The sequence below is a fragment of the Malaclemys terrapin genome, chromosome 11 (genome assembly GCF_027887155.1).
Source record: "Malaclemys terrapin pileata isolate rMalTer1 chromosome 11, rMalTer1.hap1, whole genome shotgun sequence".
In the NCBI taxonomy this organism is placed as follows: Eukaryota; Metazoa; Chordata; order Testudines; family Emydidae; genus Malaclemys; species Malaclemys terrapin.
The window spans coordinates 41,901,769-41,923,679 of record NC_071515.1 but is presented as its reverse complement, the minus strand read 5'-3'; the positions used below and the strand labels follow the sequence as shown (position 1 = coordinate 41,923,679).

Genomic DNA, 21,911 nt, shown 5'->3' with positions numbered 1-21,911 from the left:
AAGAAGTGGGCTGTAGTCCACGAAAGCTTATGCTCTAATAAATTTGTTAGTCTCTAAGGTGCCACAAGTACTCCTGTTCTTTTTGCAATTTGAGAGGCAGTGCACAGAAGCACAGCATATGAATATATCCCAGAATATACAGTATTTCTAGCTCAAAATAGAGGAGATGTAGCAATGGGCTATTTGCTGCTGGGTCTGCCAACAGGAGTAACACTATCTTTTAAAAAAAGTGTAAATATTCCTCTATCGCCCTTGATGGTACAAAAACTCCAATTAAAGCCATGTGGCCATCTGATGTATGGAACTTTCCCCATCTTGTGAGTCAGCTAAGTAACCATCCTGCATAATCCAGAGACCAGAGCTCTGATTGATGCCAAGAGCTCTCATCCAGCTCTACAAACAAAGTCAATTGAATTTGAGCTGAACTTGCTGGGGTAGAAACCAATATATTGAGATCACCCTGTGGCTCCTGGCAGAATTTGGGCCTATCATGCAAGCTGAAGCTCAACAATCTCCAAGAGTCGTATGTAGCACCACCTGTGAAAGATGTCCATCCCTCTCATAGGTGGTGCAAGATAGTGAAGAACAATTCAATGTCTTCTTACTAAGAAACTTCTCCTTTTCCTCCAGGACAAGGATCTGGCGGCTGGCCACAGTGATCCAGCCCTTCCTCACCTCCAGACTGACAAGTATGTGTGTTAACAGTCTGTAGCGCGATGAGTTCACCTCTAACTCAAGTGAAATCCTAGATGGCAACAGATTTGTTACAATATCCATGACTTCTGATATTTGGGGATTTTTGCTTGTCAGTAGAGAGTGGTAAACAGCTGAACAAACTTCTTTATAAGCTGCAATGTGGAACCAGTGGGCTGCACAGAATACAGCAGTGAAACACGGGGCCAGAGCAGTGAATAACTTTCATTCCCCACAGGTTGCCTGTTGTTGTTGTTATATTAATATTATTCATCTAGTGCCCAAAGTATATTAGGCACTTTCTATTTATTTAGTTATTTAGAGTTGTTAAAATATTAACAAGAAGGACACAATCTTAATCCTCAGGCACCTATGACAGGTTATGGAGACAATAACACTAAATCTAACAACTGACCCCTCTCATAAAAGTCAACCTCTCAATAGAGTCCCCGAAAACCTCCAGCTACCATAGAAGCTTCAAGCCACTCTCTTGACAAAACTTATGGATAAACAATAAAATAGGACCCAGCCCAACTGCTTGCAGTCTAAATAGACAAAGGAGAGGGGAAGAGCATTTAACATGAACTAAAATTCTTGCTAAATACAGCCTCCAATAATAATTGTCCCCAGCCATGCCACATTATTTATGACCCTTTCTCCTAGCAACTTGCCTACAATTTAATCCATGTCAAGTTGTTCCTTGTTTTCCGCACCAGCCCCCTTTTACCTGCAGAAACTGAGTATTCTGGGAGGTAAGTCTTGTTGACTTTGGAGGGTGAGGACATAGTTCATGGGACAGTGAAGTGTGTCTTTGATTATACTGTTGCTGCTTTCACTGCTGTTCTGGGTTGCTTCCTCCAGGTGGGGGCTTTTATAGGTCAGCCTATGTGATGTGCTGGTGGTGGCTCTGCTCTCCCCTGCCCCTTAGGAGGCAAGAAGAAAGGCAGGCATTGGGGTCCTGGTGTCTCAGAGGGAATCTGGACCAAGGTGGGACCTTCGAACACAAAAGGTGAAATCCCAGCTCCATTAGCAAAACTCCCAATGGGCCTGGAATTTCACCCAGAATGATTATTTTAAAAATATTCTTTAAAGAGTGGAGTTGGTTTACAAAGATAGTGTGGTGTCTCCAAAATATGTCTGTCATTTCAGTACTTAACTATCCTTATAAAGTTTTTCCTAATATCTAACCCAAATCTCCATTGCTGCAAGTTAAGCTGATTACTTCTTGTATTCCATGTCCACTGAAGGAAGGACAATTGATCACCAGCCTCTTTAGAACTGCTCTTAAGATATTTGAAGACTGTTACTATGTTACCCCTGAGTCCTCTTTTCTCAAAACTAAACATGCCCAGTTTTTTAACCTTTTTTCTTAGGTCAGGTGTTCTAAACCTCTTTTCATTTTTGATGCTCTCCTCTAGATTCTCCCCAATTTGTCCACGTCTTTCTTAAAGTGTGGTGCCCAGAACTGGACACAGCATCTCAGCCAAGGTCTCATCAGTGCTAAGTAGAGTGGGACAATTACCTCCTGTGTCTTACATTCCTGTTAATACATCCCAGAATATTTGACTTTTCTGCAACTTCATCACATTGTTGGCTCATATTCAATTTCTGATCCACTATAACACCCAGATTCTTTTCTGCTGTACTACTGTCTAGCCAGTGATACCCAATTTTGTATTTGTTCATTTGATATTTTTCTTACAAAGTATAGTGCTGTGCACTGATCTTTACTGAATTTCATCGTGTTGATTTCAGACTAATTCTCCAATTTGTCAAGGTCATTTTGAATTCTAATCCTGTCCTCCAAAGTGTTGCAACTGCTCCCAGCTTTGTGTTATCACCACATTTTATAAGCATACTCTCCATTCCAGTATCCAAGTCATTAATGAAAATGTTGACTAGTACTGGACCCAGGACAGACCCTCTGCAGGACCCCACTAAATACATCCTCCCAGTTTGACTCTGAACCATTGATAATTATACTTTCACTATGGTCTTTCAACCAGTTATGCACTTGTATTATAGTAATTTCATCTAGACCACATTTCCGTGAGAATGTCATGTGGGGCTGAGTCAAAAGCCTTACTTAAATCAAGACAGATCACACCTACTACTCCCCCCTCCCCCGTATTCACTAGGCCAGTAGCCCTGCCAGAGAAGGAAATTAAGTTGGTCTAGCATGATTTGTTCTTGACAAATCCATGTAGGCTTTTACTTATCACCCCATTATTCTCTAGGTACTCACAAATTGATTGTTTAATAATTTTGTTCCAATATCTTCTTAGGTATCGAATTTAGGCTGACTGGAAATTCCTTGGGTCTCCTTTGCGACCCTTTTAAAGATAGGCACTATATTTTCCCTTCTCCAGTCCTCTGGGATCTCACCTTTTCTCCGTGAGTTATCGGGGATAATCGCTAATGGTTCCGAGATTGCTTCAGCTAGTTTCTTAAATACCCTAGGACAGGGGTCGGCAACATTTGGCATGTGGCTCGCCAGGGTAAGCACCCTAGCGGGCTGGGCCAGTTTATTTACCTGCTGACGCGGTAGGTTCGGCCGATCGTGGCCCCCACTCACTGCGGTTCACCGTCCTGGGCCAATGGGGGCGGCGGGAAGCGGCGCGGGCCAAGGGATGTGCTGGCTGTGGCTTCCCGCTGCCCCCATTGGCCCGGGACGGCGAACCGTGGCCAGTGGGGGCCGCGATCGGCCGAACCTGCTGCGTCAGCGGGTAAATAAACTGGCCCGGCCCACGAGGGTGCTTACCCTGGCGAGCCTCGTGCCAAATGTTGCCGACCCCTGTCCTAGGATGAATTTTGTCAGTCTCTGCTAACTTGAATACATTTAACTTATCTAAATATTTGTTAACCTGATCGTTCTCTATCCTACCTTATGTTCTGTCCTCCTTGATGTTAATAATATTTGTGTTAAGCATCTGGTCACAATTAATATTGGCTCATTGTGCTTTTTAATTGTATTAAAATGGGAGAACAAAACAATCTCTAACTTCTATTTTTTTACTATATTTTTGTGACATTTACCAGAATACCGTGACAAAACCACAGTATAGTGTAGGTAATTTTATAATATACTTACATGCAGTACCATGGACAGTTAGATGCTTCAGCCCTGGGCCATCTCTACATGTAAGACCATCTATCAGAGGCTCTAGGCCTAGTCAGCAGAGTTTCTCTAGTCTTCCACTGGTGTAACTCAGAGCAGAATTTGTCCTAGTGTCTGCAAGACAGTGAGATAAAAAAGTTTCCATGCTATTAGTGCTTTTAACAGCACTTTACCTGTCCCATTTCTTGTGCAGACTTCACTCTAACCCTTACTGTTTTATTGTCTTAAAGCAATTGGAATGTTGTCTTTGAACCTAGTATTGTCAAGGGTGGTAAATGTCAAATGAATTCAATATAAACTTTTCAGTACCAATTCCCCATGGTAGACATTTGAAATAAAGTTAATCACTAGTTCTATTTAATAAGGAATATGTGACTTTGAATACCTGATAGTTTTGTGTTTTTCTCTCATTTTCATTATAGTATTAGCTCTCCACTTACACAACTCACACACAAAAGAGAAGGGTATACATTTAAATGGAGATTGACATGCCCAATATTTTATATGGGAGTGCATTCACCTATAAAAATCATGGATAAAAAACAAAAAACCCCAAATCAAAACAAAAAGGACTCAGAACATGTAAAAGACAAATGATTGATTTCTTTTCATGGCAGGACAGGAGTGGTATTTATAGCTCTGCAGTCAGAGGAATGGAGATAATGTAGGTTCTGTTGGTTTAGTTTTTCTATCAGGAAGCTCCAGTTCTAACAGATAGCAAAACTGCCCTGACCAGTTGTAAAATTGACAGAACATTTTATAGACTGTATTTGCTGGACTAGATGATGGTCAACGAGAAGGGCTGTGAAAATGGTCCTGATGAACCACAATTGTTAAAGTTATTTTGAAAGACAGAGGATGCAGGATTATTCTGGGAACCAGGCTTTAATGTTCTAGGAAATATTCAAGGTGAGGCTGAGCTCTAATAATTTGCTAGTGCATTTTGTCATTTGGTAATAAACTAAAATGTACAATGTTTTAGATATAATTTAAAATCTGCAGATTTGCTATTGGTAGAGTATTGAGTTCTATAAAAGGTATGAAAGTTTCATTGCACTTTTTGTGTAAAATGGCATCCTCTGCTTGTCAAATTTTCTCATGTAAAGGAAAGACTTCTTTAATGTATATTTGATGTAATTGCTTCATGAAACATCGGTAAATATGAAGTGTAAAAACATTTGAATTTTAAAGCATCTATTCAGACAATCTCATCTTGGACTGGAGTCCAGTAGGAGTTCCCTGAAATGATAGATATATGCTAGGATTGCCATATATACTGTAATATAGTTTTTCTTTTGCTGATTCTCAAAGGATCGTAATGTTACAATCACAGTATAATTACTGAACTAAATAAAATTGAACAAACTAATACAAAAAGAAATTAAAGGACACTTGAAAAAAGTCTGATAGTTTAAATGTATTTCTCTATTTGGAGCATATTATTCCAGCTTTACTCTACTGGCACGGAATTATACTTCTTATCATGGCTTCCTAGATTTTAGATCTTTGACAGTACTCTGATATTTATTAATTAAAGTCCATGTTAATTTAATAAGCTCTGTCTGTTTGCTCATTATGAGATCACCTGACCCCGCCAGTGATTGAACTTGCCGATCATGGTTAGCATTTAAGTCTGAGTCATTTGTGTCTAATCTGATCTATATTAAGTAGGTTTGCTAATTTACCTATCAAGGTTCTTATACTAATACCCATCACCATAGTATGTGAGAGTCATTGAAAACGTTATTAGTTTATTAAAAACTTGGCATCAAATTGTTCTGACCAGTGTTCACTTACTCATTTATTTTATTGGGCTAAATCCTGCAGTCCTCGCTCAGTCAGAATTCCCATTGGATAATATGTAGGAAATTAATGACTACAGGACTTTACTCTATGTTCTCAGATGAAAACTACTTTGAATGGATACTACAAACAAGACTGTAGTAATGCTGCAAACCTGTACTTTATGCTGTTTACTCTTTTTAAAAAAGATTTGACATGTTTACTGGCCCAAATTCTGCTCTGTTACACCAGTGTTATAAGTGTTAAGTAACTCCACTGAGTTAAGTAATGTTATTCCAGATTTACACCACTGTAAATGAAAAGTGAATATGGTCCCTCATATAATTAATAACACCAATAAGTAGAAAAAGCAATCTGGTCTCTGTGATAGAACTGCCAGACAATAAGCCAACAGTTTAATGTTCAAGTCAAATTCAATCATTTTGTTATCAAATAGCATGTGCTGTATGTATAATGCTATTGCTCTATTTCCGCAGGTGTCTTATTAAGGATTTTGAAAAGCGTCCTTCAGTCACCCACCTTTTAGAGCATCCATTTATTAGACAAGCCCATGGTAAGGATATGTCTCTGCAAAAACAGTTGGCTGATCTCATCCAGGCACAAGAACAGTTAGGCTTTATAGCCAAAATAAGGTACTGTGCATTGTATTATTCTGCAGCCTTCCCCTGACTAGCCCTGGAAACATAATTTAAAACGTTTAATTTTCAGACATTTATTACTTCAGATGATTACCTATATGCATTAGCCGTTTTATTTGTATTAAGTGCTGCATGCCGTATGAATGGAGAAACAAGCTTCCCACTCATGCCTTTATAACTTATTTTGTTCAACCATAACATGAATACCACACTATCTTTCTCTCTCCCATTTGACTTTGTTTTTATATATATTCATTTAATGGATTTATCACTAATACTGCTAATATAGGGATTTTTATTGATCAGTTAATAAGCTGTTTACACTGAGTGGATTGAAATTCTGTTATGTTTTTGTAGCAGACCTGAAAGTATAAACATGAGCAGTAAAGTGACTATCAGGAAAGATTAAGAATTGAACATTTTAAAGTTGTTTGCAGCTTGGTTAGCTATTACTAGTGATGGGGGAGGCCCTTTAATACTTAATATGATTGTTTTCCTTTGGATTAATAACAACTATTATTTTTACACAGCCTAAAACTTAATTTTAAAAATGTGGTTAAAAAAGCAATGAATGCTCATCATTAGTAGAGGGTACTTTTTTCCAGCATCCTTTAAGGCTGACTATAAGAAATGTTTCTTGGTTTGGTTACTGTCCAGAAGGTGGCAGGATTTCACTGTTTTGAAAGTGAATTTAAATGCAAATGAACACACCTTCCTAGGCTCAGCAATCATTTTGTAATATAAAATTTGTCTAGTACTAGATAAGCTCTGGTCCATTATTATAAACAAATACCTACTAATGTTGATGAAGAAAATTAAATGTCATGATTCATGACTCATAAAAATGTATATACTTATATACTGTAAGAATCTGCTGATTAAAAAGGAAAAGCCTAAATGTACATGTACAAGTTAAAATACTGGAATAGCTAGAGGTTTCAAGGTGAATGTGTCTTCCCTATTTTTCTGCTGAGGGAATATTAATCCCTCATCTAGCCCAGGCTCAGACCAGAACAGTTTCTGTTTTATCTCGTCTCTGGACCAAACTGCCTCTGGGTAGAACATGAATATGGGGTGGTGGGGAGAAGGCAGAAGGAGCCTTCCCTACCCCAGTTATGCACCATGCAGAAGATCTGGACTCACCAGTGTCCGCCGATGCTTGGAAGAGCTCAAAGACTGCTTCCTCCTTGCACCCCAAGAGCATCAGTCTCTACAGAGGGGATGAGGAAGAGTCAGGGCCATGGCCCTTTCTCCATGCCACTGCACAGAGCTAGCTGGGAGTGCTGTGGGGTGCAGGCTGCAATCACCCAAAAGTATGATGCAGCATGTGAGTTCCCCCTGTATGCCTGGGAGCTGGGGGAGGGATTGCACCTGTGAGCTCGTGTTTGTCCAGCATAATCTAACTCTTTGCCTGTCCTGCTACTGTCACAGGTACTCTGCTCCATATTAAATCAGCTCTTCTCCATTATGATTAGTCAAGTAACCGAACCAGGAAGAAGAGGCGGATGAGGCTTTTTTTAAACAATTAACAAAATCATCCAAAGCACAGGACTTGGTGGTGATGTGGGACTTCAACTACTTAGACATCTGTTGGGAAAATAACACAGCAGGGCACAGATTATCCAACAAGTTCTTGGAATGTATTGGAGACAATTTTTTATTTCAGAAGGTGGAGAAAGCTACTAGGGGAGAGGCTGTTCTAGATTTGATTTTGACAAATAGGGAGGAACTGGTTGAGAATTTGAAAGTGGAAGGCAGCTTGGGTGAAAGTGATCATGAAATGGAAGAGTTCATGATTCTAAGGAATGGTAGGAGGGAGAAGAGCAAAATAAAGACAATGGATTTCAAGAAGGCAGAGTTTAGCAATCACAGGGAGTTGGTAGGTAAGATCCCATGGGAAGCAAGTCCAAGGGGAAAAACAATTGAAGACAGTTGGCAGTTTTTCAGAGAGATATTATGAAGGCACAAGAGCAAACTATCCCACTGTGTAGGAAAGATAGGAAGTATGGCAAGAGATTATCCGGGCTTACCCAATGATCTAAAAATCAAAAAAGAGTCCTACAAAAAGTGGAAACTAGGTCAAATTACAAAGGATGAATATAAACAAATAACACAAGTATGTAGGGACAGAATTGGAAAGGCCAAGGCACAAAACGAGATCAAACTAGCTAGAGACATAAAGGGTAACAAGAAAACATTGTACAAATACATTAGAAGCAAGAGGAAGACCAAGGACAAGGTAGGCCCGTTGCTCAATGGGGTGTGTGTGGGGGGAACAATAACAGAAAATGGCATAAGTGCTTAATTACTTCTTTGTTTCAGTTTTCACCAAGAAGGTTGGTAGTGATTGGATGTCTAACATAGTGAATGCCAGTGAAAATGAGGTAGGATCAGAGGCTAAAATAGAGAAAGAACAAGTTAAAAATTACTTAGACAAGTTAAGTATCAGAGGGGTAGCCGTGTTAGTCTGGATCTGTAAAAAGCAACAAAAAGTCCTGTGGCACCTTAAAGACTAACAGATGTATTGGAGCATAAGCTTTCGTGGGTGAATGCCCACTTCGTCATTCACTTAGGGTACATCTACACTACAGCGGGGAGTCGATTTAAGATACGCAAATTCAGCTACGTGAATAGCGTAGCTGAATTCGACGTATTGCAGCCGACTTACCCCCTTGTGAGGACGGTGGCAAAATCGACTTCTGCCGCTTTTTGTCGGCGGCGCTTACTACCACCTCCGCTGGTGGAGTTAGAGTGTCGATTTGGGGATCGATTGTCGCGTCCCAACGGGACGCGATAAATCGATCCCCGAGAGGTCAATTTCTACCCGCCGATTCAGGCGGGTAGTATAGACCAGGTCCCAGGAAAACTTATGCTCCAATACATCTGTTAGACTTTAAGGTGCCACAGGACTCTTTGTTGCTTTAGACAAGTTAGATGTCTTCAAGTCACCAGGACCTGATGAAATGCATCCTAGAATACTCAAGGAGCTGACTGAGGAGATACGTGAGCCATTAGCGATTATCTTTGAAAAGTCATGGAAGATGGGAGAGATTCCAGAAGACTGGAAAAGGGCAAATATTGTACTAATCTATAAGAAGGGAAATAAGGATAACCTGGGGAATTATAGACCGGTCAGCTTAACTTCTGTACCCGGAAAGATAATGGAGCAAATAAATAAACAATCAATTTGCAAACATCTAGAAGATAATAAAGTGACAAGTAACAGCAAAAAAAAAAAAAAAAAAACTTTGTCAAAACGACCTGATAGCTTTCTTTGACAGGAGAACAAGCCTTGTGGATAGCAGGGAAGAGGTAGACGTGGTAAATCTTGACTTTATTAAAGCTTTTACTGTCTCTCATGACCTTCTCATAAACAAAGTAGGGAAATGCAACCTAGATGGAGCTACTAAAAGGTGGGTGCATAATAGATGGGAAAACCATTTCCGGAGAGTAGTTATCAGTGGTTCACAGTCATGCTGGAAAGGCATAACGAGTGGGGTCCTGTAGGGATCGGTTCTGGGTCCGGTTATGTTCAATATCTTAATCAATGATTTAGATAATGGCATAGAGAATACGCTTATAAAGTTTGTGGGTGATACCAAGCTGGGACGGGTTGCAAGTGCTTTGGACGATAGGATTATAATTCAAAATGATCTGGACAAACTGGAGAAATGGTCTGAAGTAAATAGGATGAAATTTAATAATGACAAATGCAAAGGAATCCACCTAGAAAGGAACAATCAATTGCACAAATACAAAATAGGAAATGACTGCCTAGGAAGGAGTACTGGGGAAAGGGATCTGTGGTCATAGTGGACCATAAGCTAGATATGAGTCAATAGTGTAATGCTGTTGCAAAAAAAGCAAACATCATTCTGGGATGTGTTAACAGGAGTGTTGTAAGCAAGACATGAGAAGTAATTCTTCTGCTCTATGCTGTGCTGATTAGGCCTCAACTGGAGTATCGTGTCCAGTTCTGGGTGCCACATTTTAGGGAAGATGTGGACAAATTGGAGAAAGTCCAGAGAAGAGCAACAAATATGATTAAAGGTCAATAAAACATGACCTATGAGGGAAGACTGAAAAAATTGGGTTTGTTTAGTCTGGAGAAGAGAAGACGGAGGGGGAACATAACAGTTTTCAAGCGCATAAAAGGTTGTTACAAGGAAGAGGAGAAAAATTGTTCTTTTTACCCTCTGAGGATAGGACAAGAAACAATGGGCTTAAATTGCAGCAAGGGAGGTTTAGGTTGGACATCAGGAAAAACTTCCTGTCAGGGTGGTTAAGCACTGAAATAAATTGCCTACGGAGGTTGTGGAATCTCCATCATTGGAGATTTTTAAGAGCAGGTTAGACGAACACCTGTCAGGGATGGTCTAGATAATACTTAGTCCTGCCATGAATGCAGGGGACTGGACTAGATGACCTCTCGAGGTTCCTTCCAGTCCAATGTTTCTGTAAGTAGCATCTAGAGTCCAAGGTATGACAGCAGCTCCACTGTGTGGGTGCTATATAAACCTGTCAGAAGACATGGTTCCTGCTCCAAAGAATTTACAATCCGATCCATTCCAAATACATTACATACAGAATTTATTGCCATCTTTAGACTGATCTTTACCAACATCAAAAATAGTTTGGCTTGTCAGCATAACGCCTGGCCTTAGCTCCAAACACATAGATAGATGTAAGTGTGCACTGCCCACCTGCTACTCCCCTTGAATGGATGAATCCTGGACGCTATGGCCAGTGCAGCTCAACTGCAGGGAGAGTAGCAATCTGCTACCGATCAAGACCAGTAGCAGATTACTATCCACCTCCCCAAAAAACATAGGAAAGGTGGGAAGGAACCTTAACTGTCTTGGGGCACAATTCCTTCCTTGTACTATTACTGCGGCAGTGCCACCATTACACAGGGCAGACTGTAGAAGCACAATTTAGGCCTTAGATACAGGAAATAGCAAGTGGAAATTTTCAGAAACCTTGAATCCACAGACTGCTTAGTATCTAATCAACTTAATCTGCAGCAAAGGAGATTTAGAGTAGATATTGGGGAAAACTTTCCAACTATAAGGGTAGTTAAGCACTGGAATAGACTTCAATGGGAGATTGTGGAATCCCCATCATTGGAGGTTTTTAATAACAGGTTAGACAAACATCTGTCAGGGATGGTCTAGCTACATATAGTTGGTTCTGCCTCAGCTGGGGTGGGGCAGGGTGAGGGGATTGACTAGATGACCTCTCGAGGTCTCTTCCAGCCTAACATTACTATGATTCGGTGTTTATCAGTTTCTTATTAAATGAAGTACTACTTCTGCTGAGTATTGTGAAAAAAAAATACTTCAACACCTTCAACTCCTTTCTCTTCATATGCCAGTATATTTATGCTTGTATCTGCAATTTTCACTCCATGCATCTGAAGAAGTAGTTTTTTACCCACGAAAGCTTATGCCCAAATAAATCTTAGTCTTTAAGGTGCCACCTGCCTCCTCATTATACTTCAACACAGTATAGAAATCATTTTTTCCTCTGCATAAATCACATTTTCCCAACACTACTATTCATATTATACACACAAACTACATTAAAAACATAATTAAAACTGCAAAGTCAGATTTTAGCTGTTAAAATCAAAGAGCTCTCTACTGAGCACCTGTGAACTGCGCATATTCAAAGGTTTATAACTTGGCAAAATGTGGGTGGATTTTCATGGGGATGGCAAAAGGCATGTCCCGGAAACACAGGCTACTCTGTTGGCAAATTTCAAGTTCCTGCTCCAACTCATAGAGCATTTCAAAGAAAAGGTCTCAAGAATGTTTTAACATTCCAAAACAATGTATTCTTCATTAGCCTTGTTCTCAGAAACAGTTGGCTGAAATTTTCCAAAGACATTCAGGCTGAGGAAGATACCTGGCATGGAAAATTTCAGCCCAAATGGTTAAAATTTCACAAAGATATAAGCAACTGACAATAGGGTCTTATAATAGGAGTTAGTTTGGAATGTGGGTTTTGGTTTGGGCTCCCCCTGTGTGACACAGACTAATAATACATTGTATATTTAAATATGGTCTATTTGGGGATCTCAAAACTCTTTAAAGACTCTAATTCTTTGGGCCATCTTTTTGTTCTGTGTTTGTACAGCACCTAACATGATGGAGCCCTGGTCAATGACTGGGGCTCTTAGGGCACTACTAAAATACAAATAATAAATGAATAATAATAAATTACTCTTTGTAATACCCCTGTGATGGAAAGGGACATATGCATGCAAATACGTACAGACACACACACATTTATTAGGAAGTGACAGTCGTGCTTAATCATGGAACCTTGTTATAAATCATGCACCTTTGATTGCCTTACCTGCAGTCCACCCCATAATCCATCAGCCTGGGACTAATATTCCAAAGCTTTAAACGTTGTCACAAGGCCATCATTTCTATAATACAACCTGACAGAGACCTGTTTCCTTATACTCCCCACCCCTTAAATGTGCCATTTCTACCCAAAACGACACTGAGCTGAGATTCAGTATGGACAATATACAGCCCTAGCCCCGTAACAAATTTTAATTTTGAATTGCAGTGGCACCTAGAGCTCCTAATTGGGAATCAGGCACAGGCTTGCTAGGTACTGTTTGGACATATAGCAAAAAAAAGCTCCTCCCCAAAAGAGCTTCCAGTCTGAGTAAGGTCTAATAGCTTACATCTGGCCATCCCTAAAATTTGCCTCTGTATACTTTGGGAATTGGGAGATCCATAGCTTCTCAATGGGCATTTACTTCCAGCTCTGGAAGCCATTGAGATATTGGACTTGTGCTGATAATCATAAGATTATTATTGATAGAAAAACTAATTATGTTAATTTTTAAAGGTATCAAACGTATGTTAGTTATAGTTTTCTTCTTCCTCAGAGGTCTGTACAGTTGAACTCTTGATACTAAGGGACCTGGCTTTGCAACAGAGGGATATGAAAAAAAGAGTACCAATGAAAAGTTTTAAAAGTCTCTAAAGCATTTAAAAATAGTTTTCAGTAAAGTATATAACACACACAGAACACATGATGGTGCAGTGTTATATAAAAGTTTTATTGGCATCCATTTGTGCTGATCTACGGAAGTCACTTGTACAATAGCTTTACCTTTTGTAAATAAATTGGAATTCCCAAGGGCATGCTTTTAAAAGCTTTTTGCCACACCACCAGGTGTGTGTGCTCTCTGACTCTTTAATGTGTACACGTATATGTAATGTATAATAAAATGTTAGTCTTTATATAAAATCATCTACCTAACAACTGTTTGGGTGTGGAAATATGGAAACTTTTTTTGAGAGTGCATAACAGCACTACAAAACAGTCTAGAAGAAAGAGCAGAAAATAATGTATTTTCCCATTAAATCTTAAGGGAAACTAAGGAGGCAGACTGCAATTATCTAGAACTGGGAATTTACCAAGACTTGTCCTGTGAAAAGAGCTACTGACTTGTTAGTGACTCCCGACTACAAGCGATCAGGAGATTCCACTTTTATGTCTGAGTTGAAAGATTTCGGCATCACAGTGCTGCCCACTATCATGCATTGGTTCATTATTGACTCAGCATTCATGTGTTCCTTGCAGGTGTCTTGTCTAAATCCTGAGAGCATCTAAGATTAGCCTTGCTTATTTTGTGAGATCACAACACAAATGGCAGGGCTACAGGCTAGAAACCCTAGGAGAACTGACTTAGAAATGCTGCAGAGTTGTAGAGATTGTATCTCAAGTTGTTATTCCACAATTTACAGTGAAGTAAGAAATTAAGAAGAAGAACAGTGCAAACTGAAACCAGGAAAGCCCAAAATGATGCTTAGTTGAAAGATGTGAACGCTCTGAGGAGGTGGCAAAAACCATCACTTCACCTACAGTAAAAGACATACGACCTCTGTCAGTCAAGATAGTGCTTAGTCTTAAGGTCATGGTGGACACATCACTGACCCTGGAAAATCAAATAACATCAGTGTGATAGGGTGTGTACCCCACATATGTCAGGAAAGGGTTAATATGGGCTTGAGAGGCCAATTAGCCAGCCTGGGTTCACCTGGAGGATGGGCCAGGCCTAATTAGAGATAAAGTCCAGCTGGGAGAGAGCTGGGTTTGGGGTTTTTTCCCCCCTCAATAATAAGCTGGATGAGTCCATTTGGAGAGAGGTGTCCCAGAACTCTGTGGGAGGGGGTGTGTGTCAGCCTCTGGACTGTCCCCCCACTCCTGAGACCAGGCATGGGGGCAACCTGTAGTGAGTGAGGTGTGCTTGGGAGGAAGAGGTGGTTAGCTGAGCACAGCTGGGCTGAAGGTTTGGTTTCTTTTACCTTTTTGTTGTCCTTTGGTAAAGGACTCTGTGGCCCCAGAAGAAGCAGGAATCTGCAACGTGGGCTGTCTGGAAGGCCGAGATACTACTACAGTCAGAGAAGGCCAAACGACGTGGGGGGACTGAGTCACATCTGGCCACAAGGAGGTGTATTGGGGTGGCAGCTTACCACAGTCAGTTACTGTTAGCTGCTCCCTCCATCTCCAGCTAATAAGACTCAGTCTCTTTATCTTGGATAAATTCCTAGCCTCACTACTTCATGCATTTGTCACATCCAGGCTAGACAATTGCAACCCAGGCTATCTAGACCTAAGCAAGAAATTAATGAAGAAGCTGCGACTGGCAAATCATACTTCTAAGTGGTATAAACCAAAGACCATCTATTAGGCCCATGCTTCCCATCCTGCACTGGCACCTTGTGTGCTGTCAGATCCATTTCAAATGTATACTGAGCTATAAAACCCTTAATGGAACAGATCCATGTTATCTCTAAGACTACCTCTTCTTTATGTGGCATCCAACACTCTGGTTAGTGGGGTTTATCTAGATGCAAGGAAGCAGAAATCAGGATACTGTGTCCTTTTCTTCCATTATGGTTTCTGCAGCCTTTATCTTCAATTTCCTGTGAAATTATTTTGCTCACCTCAAAGCTGTTAGTCTCCATGGTGTTTATCACACTGTCAATGTGATAAACATTGTTTAAAAACGGGAAGTAACTCTAGGGTGTGTCTGCACAGAAGAAGCTGAGCATGGGCTAGCCTACCTGAACTAACTTGAATCCAACTAGTGTGGGTAATAGCATCGAAGACAGCACAGTGTGGGCTTCAGAGCAGGCGAGCAAGCCAAGTTCATACCTAGGATCCATGCCAGGCTTGCATTACCTGTCCCCGCTGTGCTGTCTTTCCTGCTATTGTTTCCTGTACTAGTTGGATTCAAGCTAGCTTGGGTGTAAATGAGCCTGTGCACAGCTTTTGCTGTGTAAACATGTCTTTAGAACCATGGCTGTGACAGGCAGCAAAAGACCTACCTTCTTGGATAAAATCCTCCTCCTCTTTTTCATTCTTAGTAAATGAGCTGTGAAAGGAATTCACAGTCTCAGCTGAACATCCATATGGCCCCAGTGTGATTTCACTCACCAGTTTTACACTGGTCTAGCTCAATTAACTTCAATAGAATTACTCTTGATTTATACTGGTGAAAATGGAATCAGAATCACTCTGGCAGAATTCTATCCATTACATAAATTTGTATTTAAAAGAAAAAATTGTAAAAAGATTATTAGGAAGAAATGCAAAAGCTAAATTCTAGAACTCTGGGCCACGTTATTTCAAATGACCTCAGTTTAATTCATTACTTTGAATTTATTTACATAAAGGGCTAAACCAGTAGTTGTGGCCAAGTTATGATTAGTGCAGCTAAAGGGAGAGGAAAAATGGCTCTAAGTCACCTTTTTAACTTTCCTGGTCCTACGGTGGATGGATGCCATGCAAGCCCCATGGCTTAAATAGAGCTGCTTCTGGGCTGACCAAAACTCTTCAGCTGTCCACAGCCCAAGGGGCCACCCTGGCAGACAGATCACTGGAGAGCAGTTGCATTTTAGTCACACATGCTGTGATTGTCTCTATGCCAGTGAAAGATTCACCCAACACTGGGAGAATCACCATTGATATTGCAGGTTTCCGACTACTTCGTGCCACTGTGAGCCAAAGATCTGACCTGGTTTCTCTAGATGAAATCCTGCAAGTTTTGTCATTGACTTAAATGGAATCAGGATTTCACCCTCTGTCCTTCCTTTAGTACTCTGGACCTGTCCCTTCTATTCTCGCTTGGTAAACCCTTAGCCCAAAATCAGGCGTCACCACTGCATGGAAATGAGTTCTGGCCATTAATTTCATTTCCCCATCTCCTCCAACTCCAGCAAATAAGCTTTTTGGGGCAGGCACTGTCATTTACTATATGTTTGTACAGCATCCAGCACAATAGGGCTGTTTGTTTGTTTGTTTCCTAGATGCTATTGCAATATATATGTTAAATAATAATATCCACATAGATTTCATTATCACATTTACCATAACACTATTTACAGAATGTTTTCATTTTAAAATATTGTATCTCATGTATAAGGAAAAGTCCAGAAAGCAGAATCAACAAACCAGAATCCTGGGTTTCAGTCACCAGTGTTCCAGCAAGGCTATATTTTCCAGTTCTCTCTCTATCCTGGAGCCAAAATATATCATCACATTTTAGCAAATGGAAATGAATTTACAACCCATTTTGGGAGCCAGAATAATCTCGTACCCATCAAGATTTAGATGTCCCTAGGAAAGGAGCATTTTTCAGAAAATGTAGAGGACAGTTTCAAACTCTTGTTACTGAACCTGGCCTTACATAATGAATGTGAGATGCTGGGGAAGGGACTGAGTATATTTCTACAGACAGTAACCTGGTGCTGAATGCGGGACAGGAATAGAGTTTGGTTGGGTAGATTCAAGCCCCACATAGTAATGAACTGAGGAAAACTGGAAGGGAGGTGGACTCAAATTCAGGAAAGGGTATCAGTAACAGAATATGGGTGCATGGTTCAGGAGTAAATAAGCAGAGCTCCCGTACACATGGAGTGTCTGTAAAGACTTTCTTACATAAATACTCTGTGCCATAAATAAAGGAGGGTGTGTAATAATGTGGTTAGGGCACAGTCTTGCTATATTTGGATTGTAAATTTTTCCAGGCAGGGACCTCATCGATTTACATGGAACATACCAGACACTATATACATAATCATTATAATAAAAAAAAAATAGGACAGGGAATTAGAATAACCAAGTTTTGTTCCCCATTCTGTCACTAAATCAGTATGTCAGCTTGGTAAATTGCTTAATTTCACTGTGCCTCAATTCAGCCACCTGTGAAGTGGTTATTATGATAATGTCTTCACTTGTTGCATTATGTCTATAAAATTAGATTGTAATCTCTTGGAGGCAGAAGTTTGTATTTTACTTGTTCTATTAGACACCCAGCACACTTTTAGTCGTTGTAAAAATATTAATGAAGAAGAACTTGCATATTGCCTACTTCTATCTATTCTCTGTTCCTTGGAAGGCTCAGGGAAGGAGGGGAGTATTAGTGATTATGGATACTGCAAGCTCTCTGTTCACAATAAAACACTTGCTCAGTTCTGGCAGGTAAATATTTTTGTGAAATCGCGTTTGAGTATATGGGATAATCCATTGGGAAGATTATAAGGGAGAGCTGTTCCCTTTCCAAACATGGAATAGGAATACTCGGTGGTTTGAGCATTGCTCTCCTAAACCCAGGGGTGTGAGTTCAATCCTTAAGGGGCCTAGTTAGGGAACTGGGATAAAAAGCTGTCTGGGGATTAGTCTTGCTTTGAACAGGGGGTTGGACTAGATGACTTCCTCAGGTCCCTAATATTCTATGTCTTGAACTCATTTTTTGTTTTTTGATTCATGACACAAGAGATTCCACCATCAAGACTGATTTTCAGCAGGCTGTTTCCTGATACTCCTAAATGTTAAACTGCTCTTTAAGCTGACTTCACTGGCAATATGTACTGCAAAAAGTGGGCATGTACTGTGGAATTCATTTATAAACCCTATCAAATGTTATCCTCATCCTTTTGTACATGTCAGGACCTCATCCAAACTTGGCAGAGCTGGTAGCTGGCTCAAAATTTAAACAATGGAAAAACATATGTCAGAACTTCATAATATCGTTTAAGCTAGACAGCAAATTAAGTTCCATGGAAAATGCTTAAAGACTTTGTTGTGCTACATTTAGAAGAGCAACTTCAAAGTTGGGAATCTCAAAATTCTATCTTCTTTCCTGCCTCCTTAAGTCTGATTGCCAATTCTTAATTTCTTCATATGGATTTATCCCTGAACCAAATCCTTCCATGGTATTTTTTTCAAAACTAAAAAATGAGTGGAGAAATACTTCCAACAGCCAAGTAATTGTGGGTGGAATTGGTTGGAAAATGCACAAAAAAAAAAAAAAAAAAGTGCTGAAGTATTTTGTTGACATTTTGAAAAATGTCAACCGCTGGTTGAAAAACACCAAAAATAATTTATGATACACTTTTGCAAATAGTTTCCCCTGAAATTTCAAATACTCGAAAATTCTTAGGAAGCAAGTAAAAAGAAATCCTAAAATAAAAAATCATTGTACCCAGTCCAACAATCAGGAGCAAATCTAAAATAGCAGAGAGTGGTCATATGTGAGCTGGAGGAATACAAATTCAGTAAGAGCAGTTTCTGCTTTTTGGGTTTGGAGGAGTTATTGCAAGCCCTGGTGAGGGAAAACACGTTTTGAAAAATACTAGAATTTAGAAACAATTTAAAAAAATACTAGAATATGCATTTTAACCTTCGCTTGGCAGCATCCTCCTGAACCAGCCCTCAAAATTTTAGGTATTGTGCAACAAAAACACTTCAAATTATACTGTTGTGATGAAATAGAAGAGTAACAGAAAAGAACCTTAGAGGGCCCTCTATAGAATGCTATTGATGTAAGGAGATGAAAAGGTAGTGGATGTCATCTCTAGCAGAGATATGCTTAATAAATAGGTTGCAGTTCCTAAGTCCCTTAATGGCATCTGGCTGATTTTCAGAGGAAGTTAATATGGGGCAGCTCCGTTAATCCATTGCCATCTGTCTATTTTGCTAACCCTGTCAATCAACCATCACAGTGGTTAAAGTTGACAAAAGCAATGATTTTTTGTAGCAGTATCCAGGGTTACTAATGGCTGAACTGCAGTCTGGAAGAATCAAGTTGGTGGTCACAAATTAGTGTTGGGCAAATCCAAAATGGTCATGGTTCAAAATGGCTGGTTCTCAAATTAACAGAGGCTTTAAGGAGCCTCACTCCAGACCTGGCTCTCTACACTCTCTGCTGTTTTTCTGCTATCTGGAGAGCCTGTGCTCCCCTCTACCAATTGTTCTTCCCTTCAGGAGGGCCAGTCAGGAAATTTGTTCTGCCAGCTTCTGGCCAGGTCATCTTCTCATGAAAGTAAAGATTTAGCGTCTGAGTGGATGGGTTCTTATTTGATCCATATTGGGCTGCCCTGTCTTAATGCGAAAACAGCTTTGTTGCCATGTGCCTGTCTGAGAGAGAGAGAGAGAGAGAGAACCAGTAGCAGAAAAATTAACCTTTGTCAGGTTTAATTCCCCCCATCTATGCTGGCACAGAACGATACAATTTATATTCTCCTGAGATGGGGCCCTGTACCATCAGAGAAAAGATGAAGAGCCTGTGGGCTCAGCTAGCCCCGCCTGCTATACCTGAAGCCAATTCCAAGCCTGGAGGGGCAATAAAAGGAGAGCCTGACTCAGTTCAGGGTTGACTGGTCAGGAAGGAGGGCAGAGCGCTGCCTTTCTGCCTGAAGGGAGCTTCAATTGCAGAGTTGCAGACAGACAGGCATGATTGCTGGATCGGCCACTGGGCAGGAACATCAGACCCCAAGGAATGAGCAATGCATGAATCAGAGACTGTTTGGGAAGAAAACCTGAAGGAAAGGGCAGGAACGCTGTCCTGGAAGACTGGGGGATGACCCAGTATTGAGTTAGGTTTGCTTTTTGTTGTAGATTAAAGCTGAAGCTACCCAGAAGGGGATAAGACTGAAGAGGCTACAGTGAGCTAGTGGGTCACAATTTGCCTCAGCGGACACTGGAAATAGAGACTTCTTCCCCCCGGGAGACACTCAGTGGTGGGGGGCACCCAGAAGGTCCACAAGGGGGCATTGCTCCAGTCACGCCACTACACCCCCCCATACTCTTTCCAGAGGGAGGGCAGCTTTAAGCTGCAGTTGGCTACCTGCCATAGGAGACCCACTGAAGAAGATTGCCAAAGAAATATGCTGAATCTGTCCCATCCCACAGCCACCCTGTCTGCATCCTCTCCTTGCCCACTGCAGCCCATTTTGGGGGATGCACTGGTCAGTTGTGAACTCTCCAAAGGAGGGGAAGTTGCAGGTGCTTGGTGACGCTGCTGCGTACCCTAGCAGGCTTTCCATTACTGGGAACCCTCCTTTGTGGGCTCTATCTGTAGTAGAAGCTGGTGGAACCTGGTGTTGAATCCTCTTGCCCTTAATGAGAGATTGTAAATTTGTCACTGGGGAAGGAGGCAAGTCTAAAAGCCTGCTAGCTAAAATTAAAAGAATGCAGACAGACAGCAGGTTCAGAAGTGCTGGCAGGTCAAACATCAGAACCAGAACTGCACTGGCTTGGCAGCCCCCCGCATTGTTGTTAGCTGGTTTGATTAGTGCAGGAGCCTATCAGAGAAGGGGAAGGTCTTACAAACAGATAGCCAGCTACTTTGGCAGCTTGCATTCAGTTTTGAAATCAATTAACTGTAAAGAATTTGATTGCATTGAGCTTGTAGTTTCCTCCGTGTGTGAGGTAGGACACAGATAATTATGGCAAGCAAAACCAAAAGTAGTGCTCAGATTGTAAAATGTTGTGCAGGATTTAATGTGGGTTAAATGCAACTCTTCCACACATCATCTGTATAAATATCAAGGGAAGGAGTTAAAAGACAAAAAACTGAAAACTATTGTGGGCAAGGAAACTACTGATTCCCAGCCTGATTACATGGTACATACTTACGCTGGAGCTCACGCAGATTTTTATTATAGCCAGGCCAAAATTTGTGACATTACATTTAAGGTTGTGTCAGTGTTTCCATTATGACTATCATTAAGGTCAGTGAGAGAGTCACAGTTAATTCTTCCCATTGTGTTCAATATTTTCCTTGCAAAGTCTTAGTCCAGGAGCAATCCTGTGTTTGCTTTCAGATTACAATAACGTAAGAAAGGGTGAGCTAGGAGTTTAGACTCTTTGTTTTTCCTCCACCTCTTCTATACAGAAACTGTTTGTTCCTATGTTTGTCCTAGATAAAATATGAATAAAGTAAAAACTGTGATACGTTTCATTGCACCAAGAGTGTTTAGGCCAAGAAAGAGGAACTCTGATGAAATTTGAGAAGGTGGTTGATACTTCCAGACACCACATGGATGAAAATCTTTGGTCCACTCTGCCTTTTTCCTGACTTTGGAGCTGTCAGTGAGGGTGTCTTCTTCTTTGGGCCACATGACCCCTTTAAATTTTCTTCCCCAAATGACCAAATAATCCTCCCCTATGCTGATGCCACCAATATCCTATGTCAGTGTTCTTTTGTTTATTTTCATACATAGGTGCCCGCGCACACACATACATATATATCACAAAACCAAGAATAGTTGTCACTGATTTTTATCTTGTGCATAAAAATATTTTGATGGCTGTTCCCCAATTAAAAATTGGTTTCCTCA

At 40.6% G+C, this 21,911-nt stretch overlaps 1 protein-coding gene across 1 annotated transcript in view; it reads left to right on the top strand.

Annotated features, from left to right (window-relative positions):
- The window catches only part of MYO3B (myosin IIIB), a 328,398-nt gene that overhangs the window by 122,846 nt on the left and 183,641 nt on the right, over positions 1 to 21,911 (top strand). The window contains exon 10 of the mRNA XM_054043283.1: positions 6,091 to 6,246. Within this exon, the coding sequence (XP_053899258.1) occupies positions 6,091 to 6,246 (156 nt within the window). The remainder of the gene's footprint in view (positions 1 to 6,090; positions 6,247 to 21,911) is intronic.